Source organism: Thalassophryne amazonica, unplaced genomic scaffold (genome assembly GCF_902500255.1).
Source record: "Thalassophryne amazonica unplaced genomic scaffold, fThaAma1.1, whole genome shotgun sequence".
Classification (NCBI taxonomy): Eukaryota; Metazoa; Chordata; class Actinopteri; order Batrachoidiformes; family Batrachoididae; genus Thalassophryne; species Thalassophryne amazonica.
Genome location: NW_022986231.1, coordinates 211,887 through 235,511, shown reverse-complemented (window position 1 = coordinate 235,511; position 23,625 = coordinate 211,887). Strand labels below are relative to the sequence as shown.

Genomic DNA, 23,625 nt, shown 5'->3' with positions numbered 1-23,625 from the left:
CCTGTACTTATGACATTGCATCCCCAAACCCTACCTTGGTAGGAAGGGATGTGACCAATGCTATACAGGAGACTAGAGTTGGTAAATGTGGTAGTAGTAAATGTAAAACTTTCAAATACATAGTAGAAGGAAATAACTTCAGGAGTAACACCACAGGCAGACAATACAAGGTTAGCGCACGTGAAACAAAAATGACACGTGAAACAAAAATGACATGCAACACAAAAAATATAATTTACAACCCCTGGCAAAAATTATGTAATCACCGGCCTCGGAGGATGTTCATTCAGTTGTTTAATTTTGTAGAAAAAAGTAGATCACAGACATGACACAAAACTAAAGTCATTTCAAATGGCAACTTTCTGGCTTTAAGAAACACTATAAGAAATCAGGAAAAAAAAATTGTGGCAGTCAGTAATGGTTACTCTTTTAGACCAAGCAGAGGGGAAAAAATATGGAATCACTCAATTCTGAGGAAAAAAATTATGGAATCATGAAAAACAAAAGAACGCTCCAACACATCACTAGTATTTTGTTGCACCACCTCTGGCTTTTATAACAGCTTGCAGTCTCTGAGGTATGGACTCATGACCAAACAGTACTCTTCATCAATCTGGCTCCAACTTTCTCTGATTGCTGTTGCCAGATCAGCTTTGCAGGTTGGAGCCTTGTCATGGACCATTTTCTTCAACTTCCACCAAAGATTTTCAACTGGATTAAGATCCGGACTATTTGCAGGCCATGACATTGACCCTATGTGTCTTTTGGCAAGGAATGTTTTCACAGTTTTTGCTCTATAGCAAGATGCATTATCATCTTGAAAAATGATTTCATCATCCCCAAACATCCTTTCTATTGATGGGATAAGAAAAGTGTCCAAAATATCAACGTAAACTTGTGCATTTATTGATGATGTAATGACAGCCATCTCCCCAGTGCCTTTACCTGACATGCAGCCCCATATCATCAATGACTGTGGAAATTTACATGTTCTCTTCAGGCAGTCATCTTTATAAATCTCATTGGAACGGCACCAAACAAAAGTTCCAGTATCATCACCTTGCCCAATGCAGATTCGAGATTCATCACTGAATATGACTTTCATCCAGTCATCCACAGTCCACGATTGCTTTTCCTTAGCCCATTGTAACCTTGTTTTTTTCTGTTTAGGTGTTAATGATGGCTTTCGTTTAGCATTTCTGTATGTAAATCCCATTTCCTGTAGGCGGTTTCTTACAGTTCGGTCACAGATGTTGACTCCAGTTTCCATTCATTTCTCATTTGTTTTGTTGTGCATTTTCGATTTTTGAGACATATTGCTTTAAGTTTTCTGTCTTGACGCTTTGATGTCTTCCTTGGTCTACCAGTATGTTTGCCTTTAACAACCTTCCCATGTTTGTATTTGGTCCAGAGTTTAGACACAGCTGACTGTGAACAACCAACATCTTTTGCAACATTGCATGATGATTTACCCTCTTTTAAGAGTTTGATAATCCTCTCCTTTGTTTCAATTGACATCTCTCGGGTTGGAGCCATGATTCATGTCAGTCCACTTGGTGCAACAGCTCTCCAAGGTGTGCTCACTCCTTTTTAGATGCAGACTAACGAGCAGATCTGATTTGATGCAGGTGTTAGTTTTAGGGATGAAAATTTACAGGGTGATTCCATAATTTATTCCTCAGAATTGAGTGTGTCCATATTTTTTTCCCTCTGCTTGGTCTAAAAAGTAACTGTTACTGACTGCCACAATTTTTTTTCTTGATTTCTTACAGTGTTTTTTAAAGCCAGAAAGTTGCCATTTGAAATGACTTTAGTTTTGTGTCATGTCTGTGATCTGCTTTTTTTTCTACAAAATTAAACAACTGAATGAACATCCTCCGAGGCCGGTGATTCCATAATTTTTGCCAGGGGTTGTATATTCCACTTGTCATAAAAGATTTAGCTAACTTTAGGTTAGGGTTACAAAAAATGGAAAAACTGCAATAACCAAAGATGATGATAAATCTTTCCTGAAAATTCCTTTTTACAACAAAGGCATTGAAATGATCAAACTATCACAGATTCTACATAGCAAACCAATCCAAAATTTGGTATAGTTTTTATTGGGGGGTTGCATAAGACCTTCTTAAGCCTCTTAGTCCACATTTGTGGAACTTAAGAATCACCCATCCTTTATCAGACTCACAGACTGAACATTTTGGCACAGATTTGGTGGATGTACTGGATGTGTGAATTAACTCTGATTTTGGGGTACTCCGTGTGGTGCCTTCTAGTGGTAGTCCATGTTTGTGGAAGTTAAGAAAGGCCTTTTGGGGGTTCCCGAGCACAGTCCTACCCATCCCAGGTGTCAAACCTTTTGTACTCGAGATTTGAAACAAATGTATCTGGGCTCCCAGATTATAGAAAGCCAACTAAAACAGAGTTAAGTCTCATACTGTGTGAAAACCCAGTGAATAAAAGCAGGTTTTAAGAATGGTTTTAAAAACAGAGCACAGGTAGAGCATTCCAAATTCTAGCAGCAGCAACAGAAAATGCTTGAAAACGCTTGATCCCCTCTGAGCATTCTCTTGGACCTTGGTACCTCAAGAATTAGCTGATCAGCTGACCGGAGGCACCGTACAGGGGCATAGGGGTGAAGAAGCTCAGAAAACTAGGGTGGGGCAAGGCCATTTAAAGATTTAAAACAAAACAACAACAACAAAAAAAAAAATCTTAAAATGAACACTGAAGTGCACAGACAGCCAGTGGAGGGAGGCCAGGGTAGGTGTAATGTGCTCCCTCTTTCATGCTCCAGTTAGCAGACGAGCGGCAGCGTTTTGAACTTACTGGAGATGTGCAAGGGAGGACTGGCTAACTTGAAAATAAAGTGCATTACAGTAATCCAGCTGATAAGTAATGAGGGCATGGATTACTGTTTCTAAGTGCTGATGCGCGAGAAAAGACTTCATCTTAGCAAACTGCCTCAGGTGAAAGAAACTAGACCTAACTACTGCACTAATTTGGTGATCCAATTTAATATCACTGTTCATCTTAAAACACAAATTAGTAACAGTAGACTTTGCATAAACTGCCAAAGGGCCCAAATCAACAGGGGAGGGTACACAGGAGCCGCCAGGGCCAAACACAATCACCTCAGTTTTCTTATCATTAAAATTTAGGAAGTTTAGAGCCATCCAGGCCTTATATCCTCAAGACACGAGAGAAAGGGTTTGAGAGAAACCACGTTTCATCAGGGGGCCATATATCTGGCTGTCATCAGCGTAACAAAGAAAAACGACACCATGTTTTCTGAGGTTAGAGCTGAGGAAGGAGAAAAGCAAAGGTCCTGAAACTGAACCCTGTGGAACCCCATGTATGAGTGGAGCTGAGGAAGATTCACAAACCCCAAGACCGACGCTCATAGTCCTGTCTGCAAAGTAGGACCTGAACCAGTCCAGGGCACTACCACTAATGCCCACTAGCTGCTGCAGAAAATGTAACAAGATATTGTGTCAACAGTGTCAATAGCAGCAGTCAAGTCAAGCAAGAAAAGAACAACATAGTTCATTACAGAAAGGCAGAAGGAGTTATATTACAAGCAGAACTCCTCTGTATCAAGACGGGCTGAACTGGCGCCCACATAGACGGCAGAGAAGGCAGCTGAGTTAAAAGCCTGACAGGTGCTGACACACACGAGAAATCAACACTAAATAAAACTGGTGCACAATCACTGATCTCCAAGTCTGACACAGTCACACCATGAGAAAAAAAACAAGTCTAGTGTGAGTCTGTGCTCATGTGTGGAGCTGGACACACACTGCTTCAAATTAAAAGAGTCCGCGATGTTTAAGAAGTCCTTCACCACAGGCTGATCAGGACAGCAGATATGGAGATTAAAATCACAGACAAGACACCATCAAAGTTGGACATCACTCTTGCAAGGAAGTTTGAACTTATTTATGAACTTTATTTTGGGGGCCAGTAGATGACGGCACAGAGCACCGGGTCCAAGCGATTAACCCTAAAAACAGTCACCTCAAAACTAGAGAAGAATGCAAGAGACTGTTTACAGTTAAAAGTTCCTTTAAAATCAGACTGTTCCTTCACCTCAGCCCAGCAGCCCACAATCGGTCAGTAAGAGTTCCACAAGTGGGCTGCACTAACTTTCTGTCCAGCAAATCACGGAGCATGGAGTGGCGCCCTCAGGTTGTGGAGATTTATCCAACTCCAACGGAGCCGCGGGGAGAGGGAGCCACGCAGCCGCAACAGACCTATGTCATCCAAACCAGTGACAGGTACCAGACAGCTGTCAATGGGATCAAGAAAGCGCCGGGGCACCGATTTTATTTTTAAGCCATATCACCCAGCCCTAATTGTCATGTTGAAGAATCGCATCTTTTCAAGAACGAACCTGCTTCAAATGCACAAACATCTCCTACAAAGTGTACAGCGTGTATGCTGTTCAACCCTAGCCGAGTGAGGCGTTTTCCGGAAATGCACCAGTGAAAAGAATGAAATACATCAATCACTAATTACTAGTGCATGTGTGTGGAGGGACTTACAATCATGGATACTTTTGTTACTAAGGTTATTATACCAGGGTGCTAGTTCGTGTAAGGACTAACTGTAAACAAGATGCTGTGTCAGTCAGAACACAGGGATGACAACACCAGACTCCGTTATGTCCTTCAGCAGGCCTTATTCCAGCTGATATTCATCAACATATTTACAGATATGTACAGATAGAGAGAGTGAGGGAGTGAGTTTTTTGTCATTAACTAAGTGTGGAGAACATCAGCAGTAGGAGGTGAAAAGTACTTATTTAGATGGACTTCTTGCCTTTATCGTGCTACACATCAGAAAAAACAGGGAAATCAGAACTCAATCAGTAACAACGCGAGTCCATGAACGTAACCTCATGTGAATACAATGAAGGGCTGAGCCTTTATTACAGCCACCTTCAAATGCGCCAGGCACATTTTCTCCCAAATAAAGGCACCTCTAAAAGGGTCAAGGGGGGTAGGACAGACTAATTTTCAGCAGGCAGAAAGGCTGGCAGCATCACTAGGGAAGTGACAGGTCAGGTGTATACATGACCTCTAATGTCTACATCAGCTGGCCTAGTACACCCATCATCACTTTGGTGAACCTTGGTCACCCGTCCGATGAGCCAAGAAGCTCTGGGCAGCTGAGGGTCCACTAACATGACGACTGCTTTGTCTAAGGGCTTAGGGGTTGTAGAATGTCATTTCTGCCATATCTGCAGTGTAGGGAGGTACTCTCTGATGAATCTTGACCAGAATTGGTCAGCGAGCAACTTTGAGTGCAGCCAACACTTGCGACTCGGAGACAGAGATTCTGAGTACACAACTTGGGGAAGTCATCTATCTGAATGCCCCATCAGAACACTATTCAGAGTCACAGGGTCAGCATCCGCCATGTTTGTACTCCTCATAGAAGCTGTGTGATGACGTGCGCAATGTGAGTGTCTAATCAGAATTGGTTCACTGTCACATGGTTTGCCAAAATCCAATCATACGGCAGCTTTACCTCACGTGATAAACCAAAGATCGTTTTGTGATGTGTTACTAGTTGGCTCGTTTGAACAGCCATCTGGCTGCTTGCTCCAATGCACCCTGCGCCATTACGCACAGCAATCAGTGAAAGTAAGCAGACGGAGCAGACGGAGGGCCTCTGATGACAATCTCATGTGCTCAAACAAAGAGTGTGTGAGTTTTAGAGATGCTACACTACTCATTACCTGTGAATGTTATTGAATAAGCCTGTGGCAAGCGCTCTCACTCCAGCGTAAAGCACTGTTTACATCAATGGAGCGAGGGGGGAGGGGCCCCTCCTCAGAGGGTCAAAGTGTCAAAGCTGCTTTCAGAGCAGGACAGAACACTCCAAAACACAGTAGAAGTAGAAGTTTGTGATGTGACCTTTGTGTAATAGCAGACAGAAACTGCTTTTAGATGAAGACAAACAAAACGCATCAACCACAAGAGCCCAAGTTACAATTATAAAGTGTCAATACAGGTGCTTATTATAGTTTACTGTGTGTTTTGAATAAATGTGTGTGGCAAATTATTTCCGCTTTACTTTTGCCTTTCTTATTTATGATTGCAAACATTTATTACACTTATTAAACACAACTATAGCATATATATATTCTGAAAGTACAGGTTGTCCTGAAAAAAAGACATAAAACTTGATTGTGGGATGCAGGGAGAGCTGTTAACAGCAATAAAAAAACATTTATGCCAGGCGAGTGAACTGTCCAAAAAATCTGGACCAGGATGGTGAAGGTCATTATAGTACTTCTGGATAAGTAGCCAGGTGAATGTGAGGGATCAAGGACAACTGGACAACTGGGCGCAAGGCAGAGTCACTAAGGCTCTCTGAGCACCACAGCTAACCACCTACTCTTATTAGACTAGAGGACTTGTCCAGTTCAGGAGATAAGGTAAGTATGTGGCTCTTGGATGAGACATGCTTCCCTTCGCCAGCAACTTGTAGTCTTCAGGAAATGACTGTTGTTGGGGATGCAGTGCCACACCACTCTGCTTGCTGATACTGCTCAGCACTCGGAGGGTAGTCGCAGGAGCTCTGTTCATTGAGCTACTGGGCTTTGGCTTTGATTAGTTCCTGCTATGTGTCATACACTTTGTTGCTTGGGCTCATAGGCGAGGTAATGGTCAGGGCACAGAAAGTAGCCTTGTGGAGCTCTGCTGGGTCTTCTTGTGGCCATGTAGTAGGCTTCTGTGGCCAGGTCTTGAAGGAGGAAGGGAGGTCCTTGTGACCATCGCTGAGGTTGGGTGAGTGATCTCACGGATTTACCCCGTGTCAGGTCATCTGCAGGGTTGTTTGCTGAATCAACATAGCGCCAGATACAGTTCTGTGTGAGCTCTTGGACCTTGGCTACCCTCGCTAGGGTCAGTTCCTTCTTCAGTCCATATTTTTTTTCCTCTGCTTTTTTCCCGATTTCTTATAGTGTTTCTTAAAGCCACAAAGTTGCCATTTGAAATGACTTTAGTTTTGTGTCATGTCTGTGATCTGCTTTTTTTCTACAAAATTAAACAACTGAATGAACATCCTCTGAGGCCGGTGATTCCATAATTATTCCCAGGGGTTGTATACATATGTGTGTATATATTTTCCAACTTACTCCCACTGATGAAACTTCTCATTTTCTGTCTGAAAGCTTATTAGGAGACGAGTGTGCTCACGTCAACCTGTTTGTTTACTAAATACACACGTGTTACCGACCTTGAAATCCAACAGCAGGGGTCGCTATTATCCAAACATTTATGAACATACAAATTAACGTGCTTATCTTTTATCATGATTTTCTCCATTGTGAGCTATAAAAGTGTCTAATCGTAGTGTTCGTGTGTATGTTGTTGTTGTTGGCAGTTTTAATTACAGTAATTAAATAATTAAAAAAGTAAGTAATTAATAGTAAAAACAGTAATTTTAATTACTGTTCTAATTACCGGGGCATCACTCTCCTCTCAATAGCAGGTAAGATTTTGGCTCGAGTGCTGCTCAACAGGCTTACCCCTACCATAGCGCATGAAAATACTCCCGAGAGTCAGTGCGGATTTCAGGCCAACAGGGGAACCACCGACATGATCTTCGTCCTGAGACAGATCCAGGAGAAGTGCAGAGAACAGAACACGGCCCTTTATGCAGGCTTCATAGACCTAACCAAGGCTTTTGACACGGTCAGTCGTGAGGGTTTGTGGAAGATTCTTGCACGCCTTGGCTGCCCTCCAAAGCTCCTCACCATCATCCGCCAGCTGCATGAAAGCCAGATGGGACAAGTGAAGTACAACGGGACTCTGTCCGGCAGCTTCCCCATCTCAAATGGCGTCCAACAAGGTTGCATCCTCGCTCCCACTCTCTTCTCCATCTTCTTCAGCATGATGATTCGTGAGACCAAAGATGACTTGACAGACGGCATCTATATCCGCTTCAGAACCAACGGAAGTCTGTTTACCTTGCGGCGCCTTCTGTCCCACACTAAGATCACAGAACAGCTATTATGGAGCTGCTCTTCGCAGATGACTGCGCCTTCGTCGCCCATACGGAGCAAGCCTTGCAGCACATTGTCAACTGTTTTGCTGAAGCAGCAAGAGCCTTCGGCCTCACCATCAGCCTGAGAAAGACAGAAGTGCTATATCAACCGGTCCCCCATACAGCATATACCCCACCCCAAATCAACATCGAGGGTACCAGCCTGAATGCAGTAGAGCACTTCACGTATCTCGGTAGTGTTATCTCAAACGATGCATCTGTTGCCAAGGACCTAGACAGTCCCCTTGCCAAGGCCAGCAGTTCTTTTGGTCGACCAACAAAGAAAGTCTGGCAGAATCATGCACTGCGCCTTTCCACAAAAGTGCAGGTCTACAGAGCCATTGTGGTCCCTACCCTCCTGTATGGAGCTGAAACCTGGGTTCTGTATCGCCAGCAGATCAGATTACTGGAACGCTTTCATCAGCGCTGTCTCCGAAACATCTTCGGGATCAAGTGGCAGGACTACGTCTCAAATGAGGACATCCTTACCAGAGCCAAACTGCCCAGCATGGAGTCTATTATACTCAAAGAACAGCTTCGTTGGGCAGGTCACGTAGCCAGGATGGATGATACACGCATGCCGAAATTAATTCTCTTTGGCGAGCTCAAGGAAGGGAGACGAAACCAAGGGGCCCCCAAAAAGCGCTATAAGGAACAGCTGAAGAAACAGCTCTCCCTTACAGGCATTCAGCATCAGTCATGGCAGCATCTAGCTACAGACAGACTCAGCTGGCGTTCCAGCATCAAATCCGCCAGCCTGAAGTTTGAGGCAGAAAGAAGTGAGGCCTCACGCCAGAAGCGTCAAAGACAGAAAGAGCGGGCAGCAGCACAAGCCCAGCCTACTCAAGTGTTCATTTGCCCCAAGTGTAACAGGTCTTGTGCATCCCGCATCGGACTTTTCAGCCACCAGAGGGCTTGTAGAAACTAAAAGCCTTCCCACTATCCTCGCAAGCGAGGAAACTGCCAACAACAAGCATCCAGAAGCATATACGTGCAACTGCCTGTAAAATGTTTTGGCAAGTTATAACTTTTTAAACAGCATAATTTGTAATGAAAGCTGCTTTCATCTGTGCGGCTCTGTAGCGGAGCAGATAAGTATGACTTTTGGCCAGAATTGTTCACATGGTTATGCAAGCATCAGATTTGGCATTAATGTTCTACATAAATCAGTGTTTGAGAAAAAAAGTGCTGGCCACTTGAAAATCCAATATGACGGCCATTCATGCCAAATCTGATGCTTGCATAACCATGTGAAGGATTGTTTCAGTTATCTGCTGCACTACCGGGCACCATGTTTGTTTCTTTGGAGACAATGGTAAGCTCCACCTACCCCTCCAAACGGAGTGTGCATCCAGATTCACTCCGTTTGAAGGGGTTTGTAGCCCTCCGCCTCGCTCTAAAAAGAGAATTGAGACACCCCTCTGTCTCGGAGGGGAAGGGCTGAGGGGTAGAACTGAGATTCAGCCCTACTGTGTATAATTAGTTTATGTTTTTTTTTTTTTTTATTCAGTGCGTCAAAATAATCAGGCATCTTAGAACAGCGCGTGTAGCCTCTTTTTTTTTTACTGCATGAAGACGCATGGAGTGCGTCGTCCATCTGAAAGAGAGCGTGATCAATCTGATGATGAAGTGGACTTTATTGTTCTGGTTTGGACGAACGAGAGCAGGTGGATTCCCCGATCTGTGTGCACAGATCAGCTCAATGGATTGGACCACGCGCTTCTCCTTCCTTCCTCTCAACCCATGCGTTTCTGCTCCAGTGCCAATTGCTGGAGCAGCAGGATGGAGAAACACACTGCCCCAGCAGGCGTCAGGGGTGGAGAACACAGGAGTTCAGTTAGAGACTTTCCAAAACACTGTCCAAAACACTGCGCGCGCATATATATATATATATATATATATATATATATATATATATATATATATATATATATATATATATATATATAAATTTATTTATTTTTGGCCACTAACAGTCTTTTACAATAATTGGAGCAACTTTAACTTCTGACTCCTGTACAAACTGAAACTGACCTTTGTCACCATTCTTACTGTTTTTAATCCCATAACTCTATAACATTCAGTCATAGATAGCCCAAACTATACCTTTTTGGAATAGTTATGATCAGACACATAATGTGGTATAGCTTTCAATATGATTGGAACATTTTTAATTTTGACCCCTGTGCAATTCTTCATTGACCCCTATTTGGCCCCCGATTGAAAATTCAAATGGCTAACGTTATTTGTCTAAAATATATACCAAAAGATATACAAAGTCAAATTTTGGTGCTTGTAACCAGATTTGAACAATTCCTGTGCAAATATTCTGTTAACTATATTCTCCTCTAGGAGGAATGTCTCTTGCAAAAATACTATTTTAGAGTCCATGTTTTTTAGGTTATTCATGACTTGTTTTACTTTTGTAAACTGCTGTAAACCCCTGTAGTTCCATGTAACCAGATTAAGATTTACTCCTTGCAGCATTTTAAACAAATCTAAGTTTTCAAATTTGGAATTAAGTTATATACTATCACACAAATAGCCATTTTTGCAGATGTTGTATATTTACCTTGCAACATACAAGAAAAATGTATGAGAACCATAAAAAACCTGGATACTGAAACATATCCAACAATGTAAACTTAAACCCCTCCACTTGCTCAACCTCTGTGAATCACCCTCCCTCCACTTTCTAATTCCTGCTATCGCGTGTGACCATTCCACACTGTGGGGAGCAGTCTGACCAGTCCAAACTAACCAAAATAAAGTCATTCTTACCTCTGCTATTCACGGTACAGCCAAAAATCACTATTCTCTGCTCTATGTTTCTAGGGAACTGTGTTAATGTATTTATATGTTTGCAATATTTATTGCACCCCTGAATAAAACTATGCGCCCACAAGTACTATAACTGAAATAATTCAAAACCAAAAAGGTGCACTAAATTTGCAGCATGATTCCAGAAATGTACATGGGTCTTCAGCTCCCTCTGGCAGGTTTATTAGCCTCAAGTTATTTTGCCTGGATTGGGTCTCCAAGTCCATGACTTTATCCTCCAGAGCTTTTTTGCCAGACTTCAGTCTGCTCACTTTAGCTCTCAAAGTTTCAGTGTCATCCTCGGCAGAAGATATGCATACCTCCATCTGTGCAACTCGCTCTGTGGAGTCACTGATCTCTTTCATCATGCCGTCAATTGCTCCCATGACACCGTCAAATCTGGAGGAAAACTCAGTTTTCATGGATGTTAAAACAGACAATATTTTGTCAAGCTCACTGGTGTCCTGTGTCTCCTCTCCATCCGGCGTCGCCAATTGAGCTGAGCTAGCGTTAGCTTTCTGCACCTTGCCACAAAGACGGTAGTCAGTTTGGCTTGTTTTGACTTTTCACTCGCTTCTTGGCCAGTTTTTGCTACTTTAGTCATTATCCTATTGGCATGCATACATCAGCACTGTAATTTTTAGCAGAGAAACAAAAAATGAAGCACGAACAGCAGAGCAACAACATAAATGTCCTTTCACATGGCCCAAAAAAAAAAAAAAAAAAAAAAAAAAAAAATATAAGGAAAAAATAAATAAATAAATAAATCATAAAAACTTTTTTCTGATTTGAATTTTATGTTTTGGGGTGAATATTGGGTCACTGTTTTAATGCAGTATGTCAGAATGAAGGAAAAAAACTGTAAAGTCACACAGATGAGGTTGTGCTGAAAAAAATGACACTAAAGTCCAGGTAATCAGTTTTTTAAGGTAAATTATAAAGGTGAAACCAAAAGTAATCAAAAACACCCAAAAATAGCCAAGACTCCAGAGAGTTAAAACTCTAACTGATGTGGGCACGAATGAGTTTTTAAAGCAATTCAGTCTACACTGAAGGACTCAATCGCCTACCAGATGGTAGGAGTTCCTACTTGGGGTAGAGGATGTGGGAAGGATCCAACAAAGCTCGCTGTGCTTGTCTGAGAACAGACTGTTCATACATGAACTGCAGGGAAGCGTTTTCAGTCCTCCCTAAAACTTTCATGGCAGTCTTCACCACATGAGCAACCGTAGACTTTAAATGGACAGAGAGATTACCGTAGCAAACTGACATCCCATACTGGATAATGCTTTCCAAAACAGCCCGATAAAACAGAAACAATATGTTCTGATCAACCCCAAAGTTGACCTGATTGATTTCTTCGTCATGGATTACCGGGGGGGGGGGGGGGGGTATGATCACCAATTGAGGGAGGGTTGATTACCAGCTCTTCAGTTTTCCTACTTCCTACTTTTAAACTCTGAAAAGAGTGTACGACTGAAATGATGGTTCTTGGTCTAGTGAGACATCAGCATCAATCTGACCAGTTAACGCTCAGCCGAGGCTCGTGTGTCATACATCACACTGACAAAGTGAGGAACCTTGGGGTAATTTTTGATCCTACATTGTCCTTTGGACTCCACATTAGAAATATTACGAGGACTGATTTCTTCCACCTGCGAAATATAGCGAAGATTCGTCCCATCCTGTCTATGGCTGATGCTGAGACCCTGATCCATGCATTTATCTCTTCCACACTGGACTATTTTCTGGTTTACCACAGTCCAGCATTAGGGCTCTCCAACTGGTTCAAAATGTTGCAGCCTGACTTTTGACACAAAGCAGAAAGTTCGACCACATTACACCCATTTTGGCGTCTCTTCACTGGCTTCCTCTCCCAGTGAGATCAGATTTTAAGGTTCTGCTACTAGCCTGTAAAACTGTTCACGGACTGGCACCTCCCTACCTAGCTGACCTAATTAAACCTTACGTACCGGCCCGGGCTTTGAGTTCTCAGGGTGCAGGACTACTTTGCGTCCCTAGGGTGAATAAGAAGTCTGCAGGACATAGAGCTTTCTCTTATCTTGCCCCTATTCTGTGGAATGATCTCCATGCATCAATTAAACTGTCAGATTCTCTGGAGACTTTCAAGTCCAGACTTAAGACGCCCTTATTTTCCCTTTCGTATAGCATACTGGTATAGTTTTGTTTTACGCTTTTTACTCTTCATTTTATTAGGAAACGGAGCATGCCACAGCCTCAACTTTACCTAAATTCTGGGTCTTTTAGTGAAGTTTAGGGCTAGTGGCCGGCGATCACCTTAGTATTTCCTGTTTTTCTTGTTGTTTAATGCTGGCAAATTATACAGTATTTCTTGTCTTTCCGATACCCAATTCTGTTTTTTTTTCTCTCTGTTTAAGGTGCAGCTCCATCCAGAGATGGGAGTTGTATTTGTGCTGGAGACCCTCCTGTCCTGTGCACCAACAGCATTTCCTGTATATTCGTTTTGTGAATTGTTCTGTATTTTATGTCTGTAGCATGGCCCAAGCAGAGGGTCACCCCTTTGAGTCTGGTCTGCTTGAGGTTTCTTCCTCAGAGGGAGTTTTTCCTTACCACTGTTGCTCTGGGGGTTGGTAAGATTAGACCTTGTGTGAATCGCCTTGAGGCAACTCTGTTGTGATTTGGCGCTATATAAATGAAAATAAACTGAAAACTGAACTGAAATTTTCTTTACATTTATGGTAAGAAAGTTAGCATGACACCAGTGGACAAAAGACTGCACCTCGTTAAAGTACAGTGATGGATCTGAGTCTTTGGAATGCAGGCTGAGGATGGCGGTGTCATCACAAAACTTAAAAACATGAACACAATTTGCAGTTGGGACCTTAAATAAGCACATTTATAGAAAGCCTGTCTGTCTCATAGTGGTCTGTACCTATACATGGACCAAGGAAGGAAAACCAGTGAACCGCTGACAGGGTCATGGCAGCCAAGTCACACTGAAGTGTGCGAGGAGTGAAGGCTGGCCCCGGTGACCCAACAGAAGTATCTCCTGTGCTAGATACCCCAGCACACCGGTCGGTACCTGTCTGGAGACATCCACGCCTCGATGGTTCAGGGCTGTTTGAGTGGTAAAAGGGGACCTATGCCCTAAGGTGTGCTGAATCAATAACGTGTCATAAGAACATGACATTCCCTTACAGCGACATCGCTTATTTTAGCAGAGAAAGCTTTGATCTGTTCAGAGTTTACAGAAACCCAGCGAGCTTGCTGTATGTACTAGAGGTGCCTGGTTCCACTCACTGTTCCAACATTCCAACAAGTTCCTTCACTTATTCTAAAGTTAACACAGCAGTCACTGTAAAATTCACCTGATGACTTCTAGAACATACAAATTTTGAAAACCCAAATTAAACCATGGACACGCTGCATGAACATTCCTTCAAAGATTACAAAACAACCAGACTTACATTTGTCGTCTCGTGAACCAGTCTCTCCTCTGAACGGAGGATGTGTTTGATGCAGCGCACCAGCTCCAAAGGACAGCGGTCGTAAGTGCTCTGAGGACACAACACACACAAAATATCACTGTGTGGAAATCACTAACATGAACACTCAGCCTTAGAACCCTGGAACACTTCAGGACAAGCCACCCTCCGGCCTCAGTCAGCTCCCTAAGAAGAGGCCATTTAACCAAGTCGTAACCTCTAGCCCTCAAAAGTGAGGCCCACCTAGAAGAACAAAACATTTCAATTCCTTGATTGGCCACTTGATGCTGCCTCCAAAAGCAAGGATGCTCCCATTCAAGTCCATGATGGGGGGGTTGTGCACTCAGTGAAGTTTTATAACTCAAGTCATCTTAAATCACAAAGTTACAAATAATTTGGAGTGTGACTGCTTTGAGTGAGAGGTCGTGTTGTGTGTAAAGTTCAGACCTCAGGTCACTCAAAGGCTGCTAGCTGTAGCTGTTATGGAGCACCATGTCTGTCTTTTGAGCATTTCATTGGAAGATTCTGTAATAACAGAATAATAGTTTGTTGTGTGGTTACTTCTCCTGATGGATCATCTTAAACATCTGTGCACCAGTATTTGTTATTTTTTTTTTAAAAATCTTAATGTTGTAAGCTAATGGCATTAGCACTTTTAGCAGCGATTGGAAACTTGATGATCATCAGATCCAGTCAATCCATGTTTACTGAGGAAATAAGTAGGCAATTTTTAATGCCCACAACAAATCAAACTTTTATAAGATCTACGACTCAGTCCCCAAAACTATGAATTAATAAACATCGCAAGCAAGGTTAACTTAGCCTGTCAGGAATGGAAAAAGTTGCCTGTCAAGGCTTCACTGATCCTACCCAGGTCACATACAGTTTCACCCACGCTCCACCTCTTTATCCAAACATGGGTTGATAGTGACGTAGGTTGCGTGAATGCAACCAAAATGGCGACACAGAGAGCAGCAAATCTTGAGCTTCAAAGGAAGTAATGTTATTAGTGCTCAGTTTGTGATCAGAGAAACAAACATGGATACCACAGACAGCCAGAGATATTCAATTTCAATTAATTTCATTTTATATGGCACCAAATCACAACAAGGGTGACTCAAGACGCTTCACACAAGTAAGGGATAACCTTACCAACCCCTAAAGCAAGAATGCAGGCGACAGTGTGAAGGAAAAACTCCCTCTGATGATGAGGAAGAAACCTCAAGCAGACCAGACTCACAGACGTGATCCACTGCTTAGGTCATTTGAACAGTTACAAGGTTTTTACAGTTTTACAGAGCATAATAAACAAAAACAGGAAATCAAAACATAAAAACAAAATGCACTTGACGAGAAGACCATGTATGCATTTATGCCAAAGGCAGGGGATATCCAGCATTCCTCATGCCGTGAGTGGACAACGTCCATTCTAAACTCAGACTGCAGTGTGCTGCATCAGCTTCAGGCGTGGCATCTCATGGTCAGTCCAGCACCTTGTGGTCTGCAGCTGTCATGCCTGTAATCCTATGAGATGTTATCTGTACCTCAGACAGAGAGAAAAAGAGCAGAATCAGTTGGCCAGAAAAACTACACCTAAGGTATAATTCCTCTGCAGTAAATCTACAGATAAGCAGAGAAAATACTGTGGTGATCACCGGCCGCTAGCCCTAAGCTTCAGTAACAGACCCACAATTTAGATGAGCAACTGGATTACAATTGGAGAATAAAATAAAATACAAGCCCATTTCCAGTGAAGTTGGGACGTTGTGTGAAATGCAAATTAAAAACAGAATACAATGATTTGAAAATCCTCTTCAACATATATTCAATTGAATACACCACAAAGACAATATATTTAATGTTCAAACTGATGTTCAAACTAATAAACTTTATTATTTTTGTGCAAATATTTGCTCATTTTGAAATGGATGCCTGAAACACATTTCAAAAAAGTTGGAACGGGGCAACAAAAGACTGGGAAAGTTGATGAATGCTCAAACAACACCTAACTGGAAACAGGTGAGTATCATCATTGGGCATAAAAGGAGCATCCCCAAAAGGCTCAGCTGTTCACAAGCAAAGATGGGGTGAGGATCACCACTTTGGGAATAACTGCGTGAAAACATAGTCCAACTGTTTAAGAACAATGTTTCTCAACGTTCAATTGCAAGGAATTTAGGGATTTCATCATCTACAGTCCATAACATAATCAGAAGATTCAGAGAATCTGGAGAACTTTCTACACATAAGCGGCAAGGCCAAAAACCAACACTGAATGCCCGTGACCTTCAATCCTCAGGTGGCACTGCATTAAAAACCGACATCATTGTGTAAAGGATCTTACCACGTGGGCTCAGGAACACTTCAGAAAACCACTGTCAGTTAACACAGTTCGTCGCTACAACTACAAGTGCAAGTTAAAACTCTATCATGCAAAGCGAAAACCATACATTACCAACATACAGAAACGCTGCCGCCTTCTCTGCGCCCGAGCTTATTTGAAATGGACAGACGCAAAGCGGAAAAGTGTGCTGTGGTCTGATGAGTCCACATTTCAAATTGTTTTTGGAAATCATGGACGTTGTGTCCTCTGGCAGTGGTGGCCACTGTTCAGCTAATTCGATAACCGGTAATTATCGAAAATAATGTTTTTAGCAGCGGATTAGCTTTTCAGATAAGTTTAAAAACCATCATCGGTAGGACAGTCAAAATTATTACAATATTCGCCAATCCCGATTAATTTTCATATTCACAAATATTTTTCATAATTGCGATTACCGTGAATTATTTATTTTATTCACAAAGTTGCATAAAACGACTCGGAATCTGACATCGTGCAGTAGCAGCCGCACGCAGCTTCACTCACTCTGTTTCCCTCTCGTCGTGGTCGGATGGTTAGCGAGGTTCGGATAGTAACATGGAGTGTAAGGAGGTTCTGGTTCCAAAGCCACGTACCATGGCACCGCTGTGGATGCATTTCGGTTTTAAGTAGGGATGCCATGACTAGTCGACTAGTCACGACTACGTCGACTATTGAAATCGTCAACAACTAAATAGTGATGAGTCGTTTATTTTATTTAAGCCTTTGTTCTTCTCTCAATTCATAGTTTTAGGCAGCGAGTCATCATTTGGACGATCAAATTTTGAATAAGACGACCGATTAAAAGAGTGGCTGTCTTGTTCAAAGCCGTTTAAAATGCGCAGTTTACCAGAGGAGCTGTGTGTGTGTGTGTGTGTGTGTGTGTGTGTGCCGCGCGCGCGGAGTCAACTGGCTGCAGACTGCGAGTGAGAGAGGGAGGAGGTGGGGGAGGGAAGGAGATTCCGGAGGCACGAGACGTTACATTCTGCTGAGAACCATCAGCGAGCATGAGACAGAGAGCGCGGAGCAGAGACAGGATTTTAACCGGAGTGAACATGTTAAAAAACAAAACTAAACAGTGGAGCTGCCTTTACTTCTCTTTCCACTTTCTTTACCCATGCTGTTCTGATGGCACCGTCCTGTTCACACCATGTGCGCGTCATACACTGAATTTATGAGATCATGAGATGAAATAAACAGTCAAATGTCCTTAAAAAAAATGAGAATATATAAATAAACTGCGCAAAAATTACGCATGAGGTCTGTCCAAAAAGTAACGGACCTTTTTATTTTTTTCAAAAACTATATGGATTTGAATCACATGTGATTGCATCAGCCAAGCTTGAACCTTCGTGCGCATGCATGAGTTTTTTTCATGCCTGTCGGTTGCGTCATTCGCCTGTGAGCAGGCTTTGTGTGAGCAGTGGTCCTCTCGGATTTTTATTGTGAATAAAATGTCTGAACGATTTGGAGCTTTGCTGCATCAAATTTTTCCAGAAACTGAGAGACCTCCAGGTGGACACCATTCGGAAAACTCAGATGGCTTTCAGGGACGATTTTATGGGGATCACACAGATTAAGGAGTGCTCCAGCCGGTTTAAAGACCGCCCACAGCGTCTGAGCGCCGATCGACAGGCTGAAACCCCGCTGAAACAACCAGATCATTTACAAAGTGAAGGCTTTGTTGATCCGGGACGTCGTCTGACTACCACAGAACTAGGAAGAAGACGTGGACATCAGCACTTTTTCGGCACATTCCACTGTTACAGGAGTTTTTGTCATGGAAAGAGAAGCAGAGGAATGTGCCACAGAGCCGCGAATGGCGCGGACAAAAGCACCTCCATGTTGGTCTCACAGGACGGCTTTCAGATGGCTTTTGGTGGCTTTTCAGTAGTGTGACTATCCGAGAAATTGTGGATGAGCTGGATATGCCAGAACATGTCCTGTGAGGCTTCATCACGGCGTTGCTTTGCGCCATGCGGCTCCGTGCCGACGTGTGAATCCCTCCGCTCGTCTTTCCATGACAAATACTCCTGTAACAGTGGAATGTGCCGAAAAAGTGCTGATGTCCACGTCTTCTTCCTAGTTCTGTGGTAGTCAGACGATGTCCCGGATCAACAAAGCTTTCACTTTGGAAATGATCTGGTTGTTTCAGCGGGGTTTCAGCCTGTCGATCGGCGATCGGAGCACGCCGCGCTCTCAGCCACTGTGGGCGGTCTTTAAACCGGCTGGAGCACTCCTTAATCTGTGTAATCCCCATAAAATCATCCCTGAAAGCCATCTGAATTTTCTGAATGGTGTCCACCTGGAGGTCTCTCTCAGTTTCTGGAAAAATTTGATGCAGCAAAGGTCCAAATCGTTCAGACATTTTATTCGCAATAAAAATCCGATGAGGGGGGTGGACCACTGCTCACACAAAGCCTGCTCACAGGCAAATGACGCAACCGACAGGCGTGAAAAAACTCATGCATGCGCACGAAGGTTCAAGCTTGGCTGATGCAATCACACGTGATTCAAATCCATATAGTTTTTGAAAAAAATAAAAAGGTCCGTTACTTTTTGGACAGACCTCATACATGGGTAAAAAATCCCTGCTGTGGAGAAGCTGTGCAGTGATGTTCAGAGGCACAGATCACAAAAAACAGGTGAAAACTCTAAACTTTAACAGCTGTTATTTTCCAAAGGTATGTATTTGTTCATCTTGAGCTTAATGTAGTGTTCAAGCACAAAACGTGACTGATGAGGAGAAAAAAGGATGGCTTCATCACACTAAAATGAACTGGAGTCAGAATAAAAATATAAGCTGCTGATTTATGTTATTTTTCAAAGTTATTAAGCTGCAGCTATATGTTTTATTCATTTCAAAGTGAGTTATACTTATTTTATTCTGATTTACTTATACAAAAAAACATGGGGAGTCACATCAGCCTGCATTGTTTTGTTAAGTTTGTATCAGTTTTGTCCGGGTATTTTTTTCGTTCTTTATGAGTTTGGTGTTTGCGTTTGCTCCACAAAATTTTAAAACAAAATGTCCACACTTTTCTTTATAGTAGTTCTGTAATTTCAGAAATGCAAAAGAAAAAAACACAAATCAGAAAAACTTGGGACTATATGTAAAATGAAGATAAAAAAATGTTGCACTATTCCCAGTTTCTCCACTCACAGAATCCAAACGGTCTTCCAGAGTTGTGTAATTATGCTATGATAGTAGAATATAAAGAAGAGAAAAAACAAAAAAAAATAGACAATATAATCAATCGCAGTTATTTGCCTGACAATTGTCTCCAGAAATTCCTAATCATGACAGCCCTAATCAATGGACCAATTATCTTCCGATAAATTTAGTTCCGATAACTTTTAGGCAGCTAACATTTTTTTTTTTTTACATAGCTAGTAACTTTAAAAACATTTATAATCCCTTTTGCTCCTATCTGCTATGCATTTTGCGGCAGTGAGGTAGCAAAGAGGAGCTGAGCTCAACTCTGCCCCCAGCAGAAAGGGTCTGGCTGACAATCTGCAAAAAAAAAAAAAAAAAGAATTCATTATTCCTTAACCCTATACCGTGGTCCAGCGATGAGGCAGAGGTCTTGAAATGGCCAGCAGGTTTCACTTATGGTTTTGCTTTATAAATAAAATTATTTCAGATAGAATAACTACATTAATGTAAACTCTTAAAATGTGGATATATATATATAACATCTGTTAATTTTAAAATAATGCACTCATTCTGAAGATTTGAACATTAACACACAGGTGCTCAAAGGGATTATGGGTAAACTTAGCCTCCGCTCATACTGATTGGTTGACTAATTCATTCTATGTAAAAACTAGCACAAGTGAATCAATGTAAACTGTGTTGGTGTTTACAAATAAATGTGCTTTGTAAAATATGTCTTTTTCAAATCAATCAAATCAAAATAACTATCCATCAGGAACTTCATTTGCAGACAAAGCGACAGCACGAGCAGAAACACACATTTCATACATAATAAAATTCCATAAAAATCAACACTTCATCAACACTTAATAAATATAATTACAAGCCAGTAAAAGCCAAGCACAGCCTGCTTAAAGAACAAGTCACATTAGCTGCTATTCAGCAGGCGAATCGAGGTGGGCAAGAAACTGGAGGTGGCCCTCTTAGTCCTAAAAGGCAGGGACCTAAACCTGTGACCTGATGTTAAGAGGGTGTGATGCTGGTGCAGAGTGTGAGTGAGGTCTTTGGAGATCTGCGTAGCTTTACTCACAACTCTGTGGTTATAGACGGAGGTGAGTGAGTCCTGCTGCTGTCCAATGATTTTGCTGCATATTGATGACTTTACTGAGAGTGTTACGATGGGTGAGACTGAGTGAACCAAACCAGGCTGTGATATTGAACGTGAGGATGGATTCTATAAAGCATTTATAAAAAACTACAAGAATTGAGTGGCGAACCTGTAATTTGCAAGTTTACGGAGAAAAAAAGGCGCTGTTGACATTTCGAGAAAATTTGTTCTGTGTTGAGTTGAAATGTGAGTTTGTTATCAATTATTGTACCTAAGTATTTGTATGAGTGGACCTTTTCTCTTCATTGTTAACTGTAAGTGTGGGAGTGGTGGAGTGTACGTGATGGAAAAGGACAACCATTTCCTTGGTCTTGGATACATTTAAATCCGAATAATTGCACCACAGTGAAAAAATGTCCAGTTCAGCCTGTAGAAGTCCATCTGTGTTAGTGGAGTCCATGATAACAGCGTCATCAGAATATTTGATATATGTTATTCCGGGGGTAGTGCTCCTGCAATCATTAGTGTACAGAGTGAAGAGAAGTGGAGAAATGACTGATCCCTGGGGTGAACCTGTGGATATTGTCCTGATCGAGCTGAGATGACCATTTACCCTGACCCTCTGTTCCCTCCTTGAGAGAAAGGAGAGAACCCAAAGGATGAGGTGAGGGTTGGTGTTCATCTCGAGCAGCTTACGTCCCATGAGATGTTGTTGCAGGGTGTTAAATGCACTTGAAAAGTCCACAAAGACCAGATTGACATGGGACTTGGGCTTTTCCAGGTGAGTGACAGCACCATGCAACAGGGTCAGCACTTCGTCATCCACCCCCATGTGGCCGGTATGCAAACTGGAGTGGGTCAGAATGCACACCAACATCGACCTGCAGCTGGGCCATGACGAGCCTCTCAAAGCTCTTCATGACCAGTGACGTCAGTGCTACAGGCCGATAGTCATTGCTGATAGTGGGGTTGCTCTTCTTTGCCACTGGACAAATGATGGAAGACTTCCAGAGGGGATGGAATGTTCAGCCAAGGAGCGATTGAACAGTGTGCAGAGTACACCCTTTTTTTTTATTTGTGTAAAAAAAAAAAATAAAAAAAAAAGCATTTGGAAAGCTGGTAAGTCTCAACTTGTGATTCAGGCCGTGTGATATAACCAGCGTCAAAATGCATAGAACACTGCCATCTACTGGTGACTGGTTATATCACAGTGTTGTCAACCGCATGATTTTAAAATTATCTGTAGGTTTCCAAAACCTGAGAGATCACACATGTGGAGATAAAAAAAAATTATAGATCTGACAGGTTTAGTTGTACAGTGTGTGTGGTGTCAGCCACACAGTAAAAACAACACACACAAACAGATTTCACACACGAACATTCCCAGGTCAGACACCTCACTTTCTGATTGACTGCATGTCACATTTAGCTGCTCGCGTCCTTCTGAGCAGATCAGAGCGCTCTTAACACACACACCACACAGGGCAGGAATATCTGATAAGATTATATTTAGCGTCATTGCTGGGTCGCCCTTCAGAAGGGGAAGATCAGGTCTGATGTCGGCCTAATTATCTTGCCATGTGAACCAGTCTTGATGTTATGACGACTCACGGAGCGACTCATTGATTCATTGTTATGACGCCGCACAGAGTCGCTAAGTGACCGGATGATATGACGCCTAACCGAGTGACTGATTGATCAGTTATGACACCGCACCGAGCCGCTAACCAGTCGGATGTTATGACGCCTCACGGAGCGACTGATCAGTTATGACACCGCAACGAGCCGCTAACCGATCGGATGTTATGACGCCTCACGGAGCAACTGATTGATCAGTTATGACATCGCACGGAGCCGTTAACCGACCGGATGTTATGACGCCTCAACTGATGCGTTAATTATGACACTGCACTGCAAAGTTCAACGACCAAAATACCAACATTCTGGGTGCCATGAACATGTTTTCACTATTATTTGATGTCTTTGTGCGAATGACATCGTTATTCAAATCAAAATCAAAATAACTATTTATCCGTTAGGAACTTCCTTTGCAGACAGAGCGCCAGCACGAGCAGAAACACACATTTCATGCATAATAAAATTTCATAAAATCAACACTTCATCAACACTTAATAAATATAATTACAAAAGCCAATAAAAGCCAAGCACAGCATGCTTAAAGAACTAGTCACATTAGCTGCTGTTCATCAGGCGGATTGAGGTGGGCAGAAAACTGGAGGTGGCCCTCTTAGTCCTGAAAGGCAGGGACCTGAACCTACGACCTGATGGTAAAAAGGTGTAGTGCTGGTGCAGCGTGTGAGTGGGGTCTGTGGAGATCTGTGTGGCTTTCCTCACGACTCTGTGGTTATAGATGGAGGTGAGTGAGTCCTGCTGCTGTCCAATGATTCTGCTACTGATCTTGATGACTTTATTGAGAGTGTTACGATGGGTACAACTGAGTGAACCAAACCAGGCTGTAATATTGAACGTGAGGATGGATTCTATGAAGCATTTATAAAAAAAACTGCAAGAATTGAGTGGTGAACCTGTAATTTGCGAAGTTTACGGAGGAAAAAAAGGCGCTGTTGACATTTTGAGAAGATTTGTTCTGTATTGAGTTGAAATGTGAGTTTGTTATCAATTATTGTACCTAAATATT

General features: G+C 42.4%; 1 protein-coding gene across 2 annotated transcripts in view; it reads right to left on the bottom strand.

The window, feature by feature from the left end:
• LOC117505612 (signal transducer and activator of transcription 5B-like) overlaps nucleotides 1-23,625 on the bottom strand; it is a 255,380-nt gene that overhangs the window by 157,893 nt on the left and 73,862 nt on the right. For both annotated transcript variants that reach the window (XM_034165193.1, XM_034165194.1), the window contains one exon: nucleotides 14,325-14,414. In XM_034165193.1, coding sequence (XP_034021084.1) covers nucleotides 14,325-14,414 — 90 coding nt within the window. The remainder of the gene's footprint in view (nucleotides 1-14,324; nucleotides 14,415-23,625) is intronic.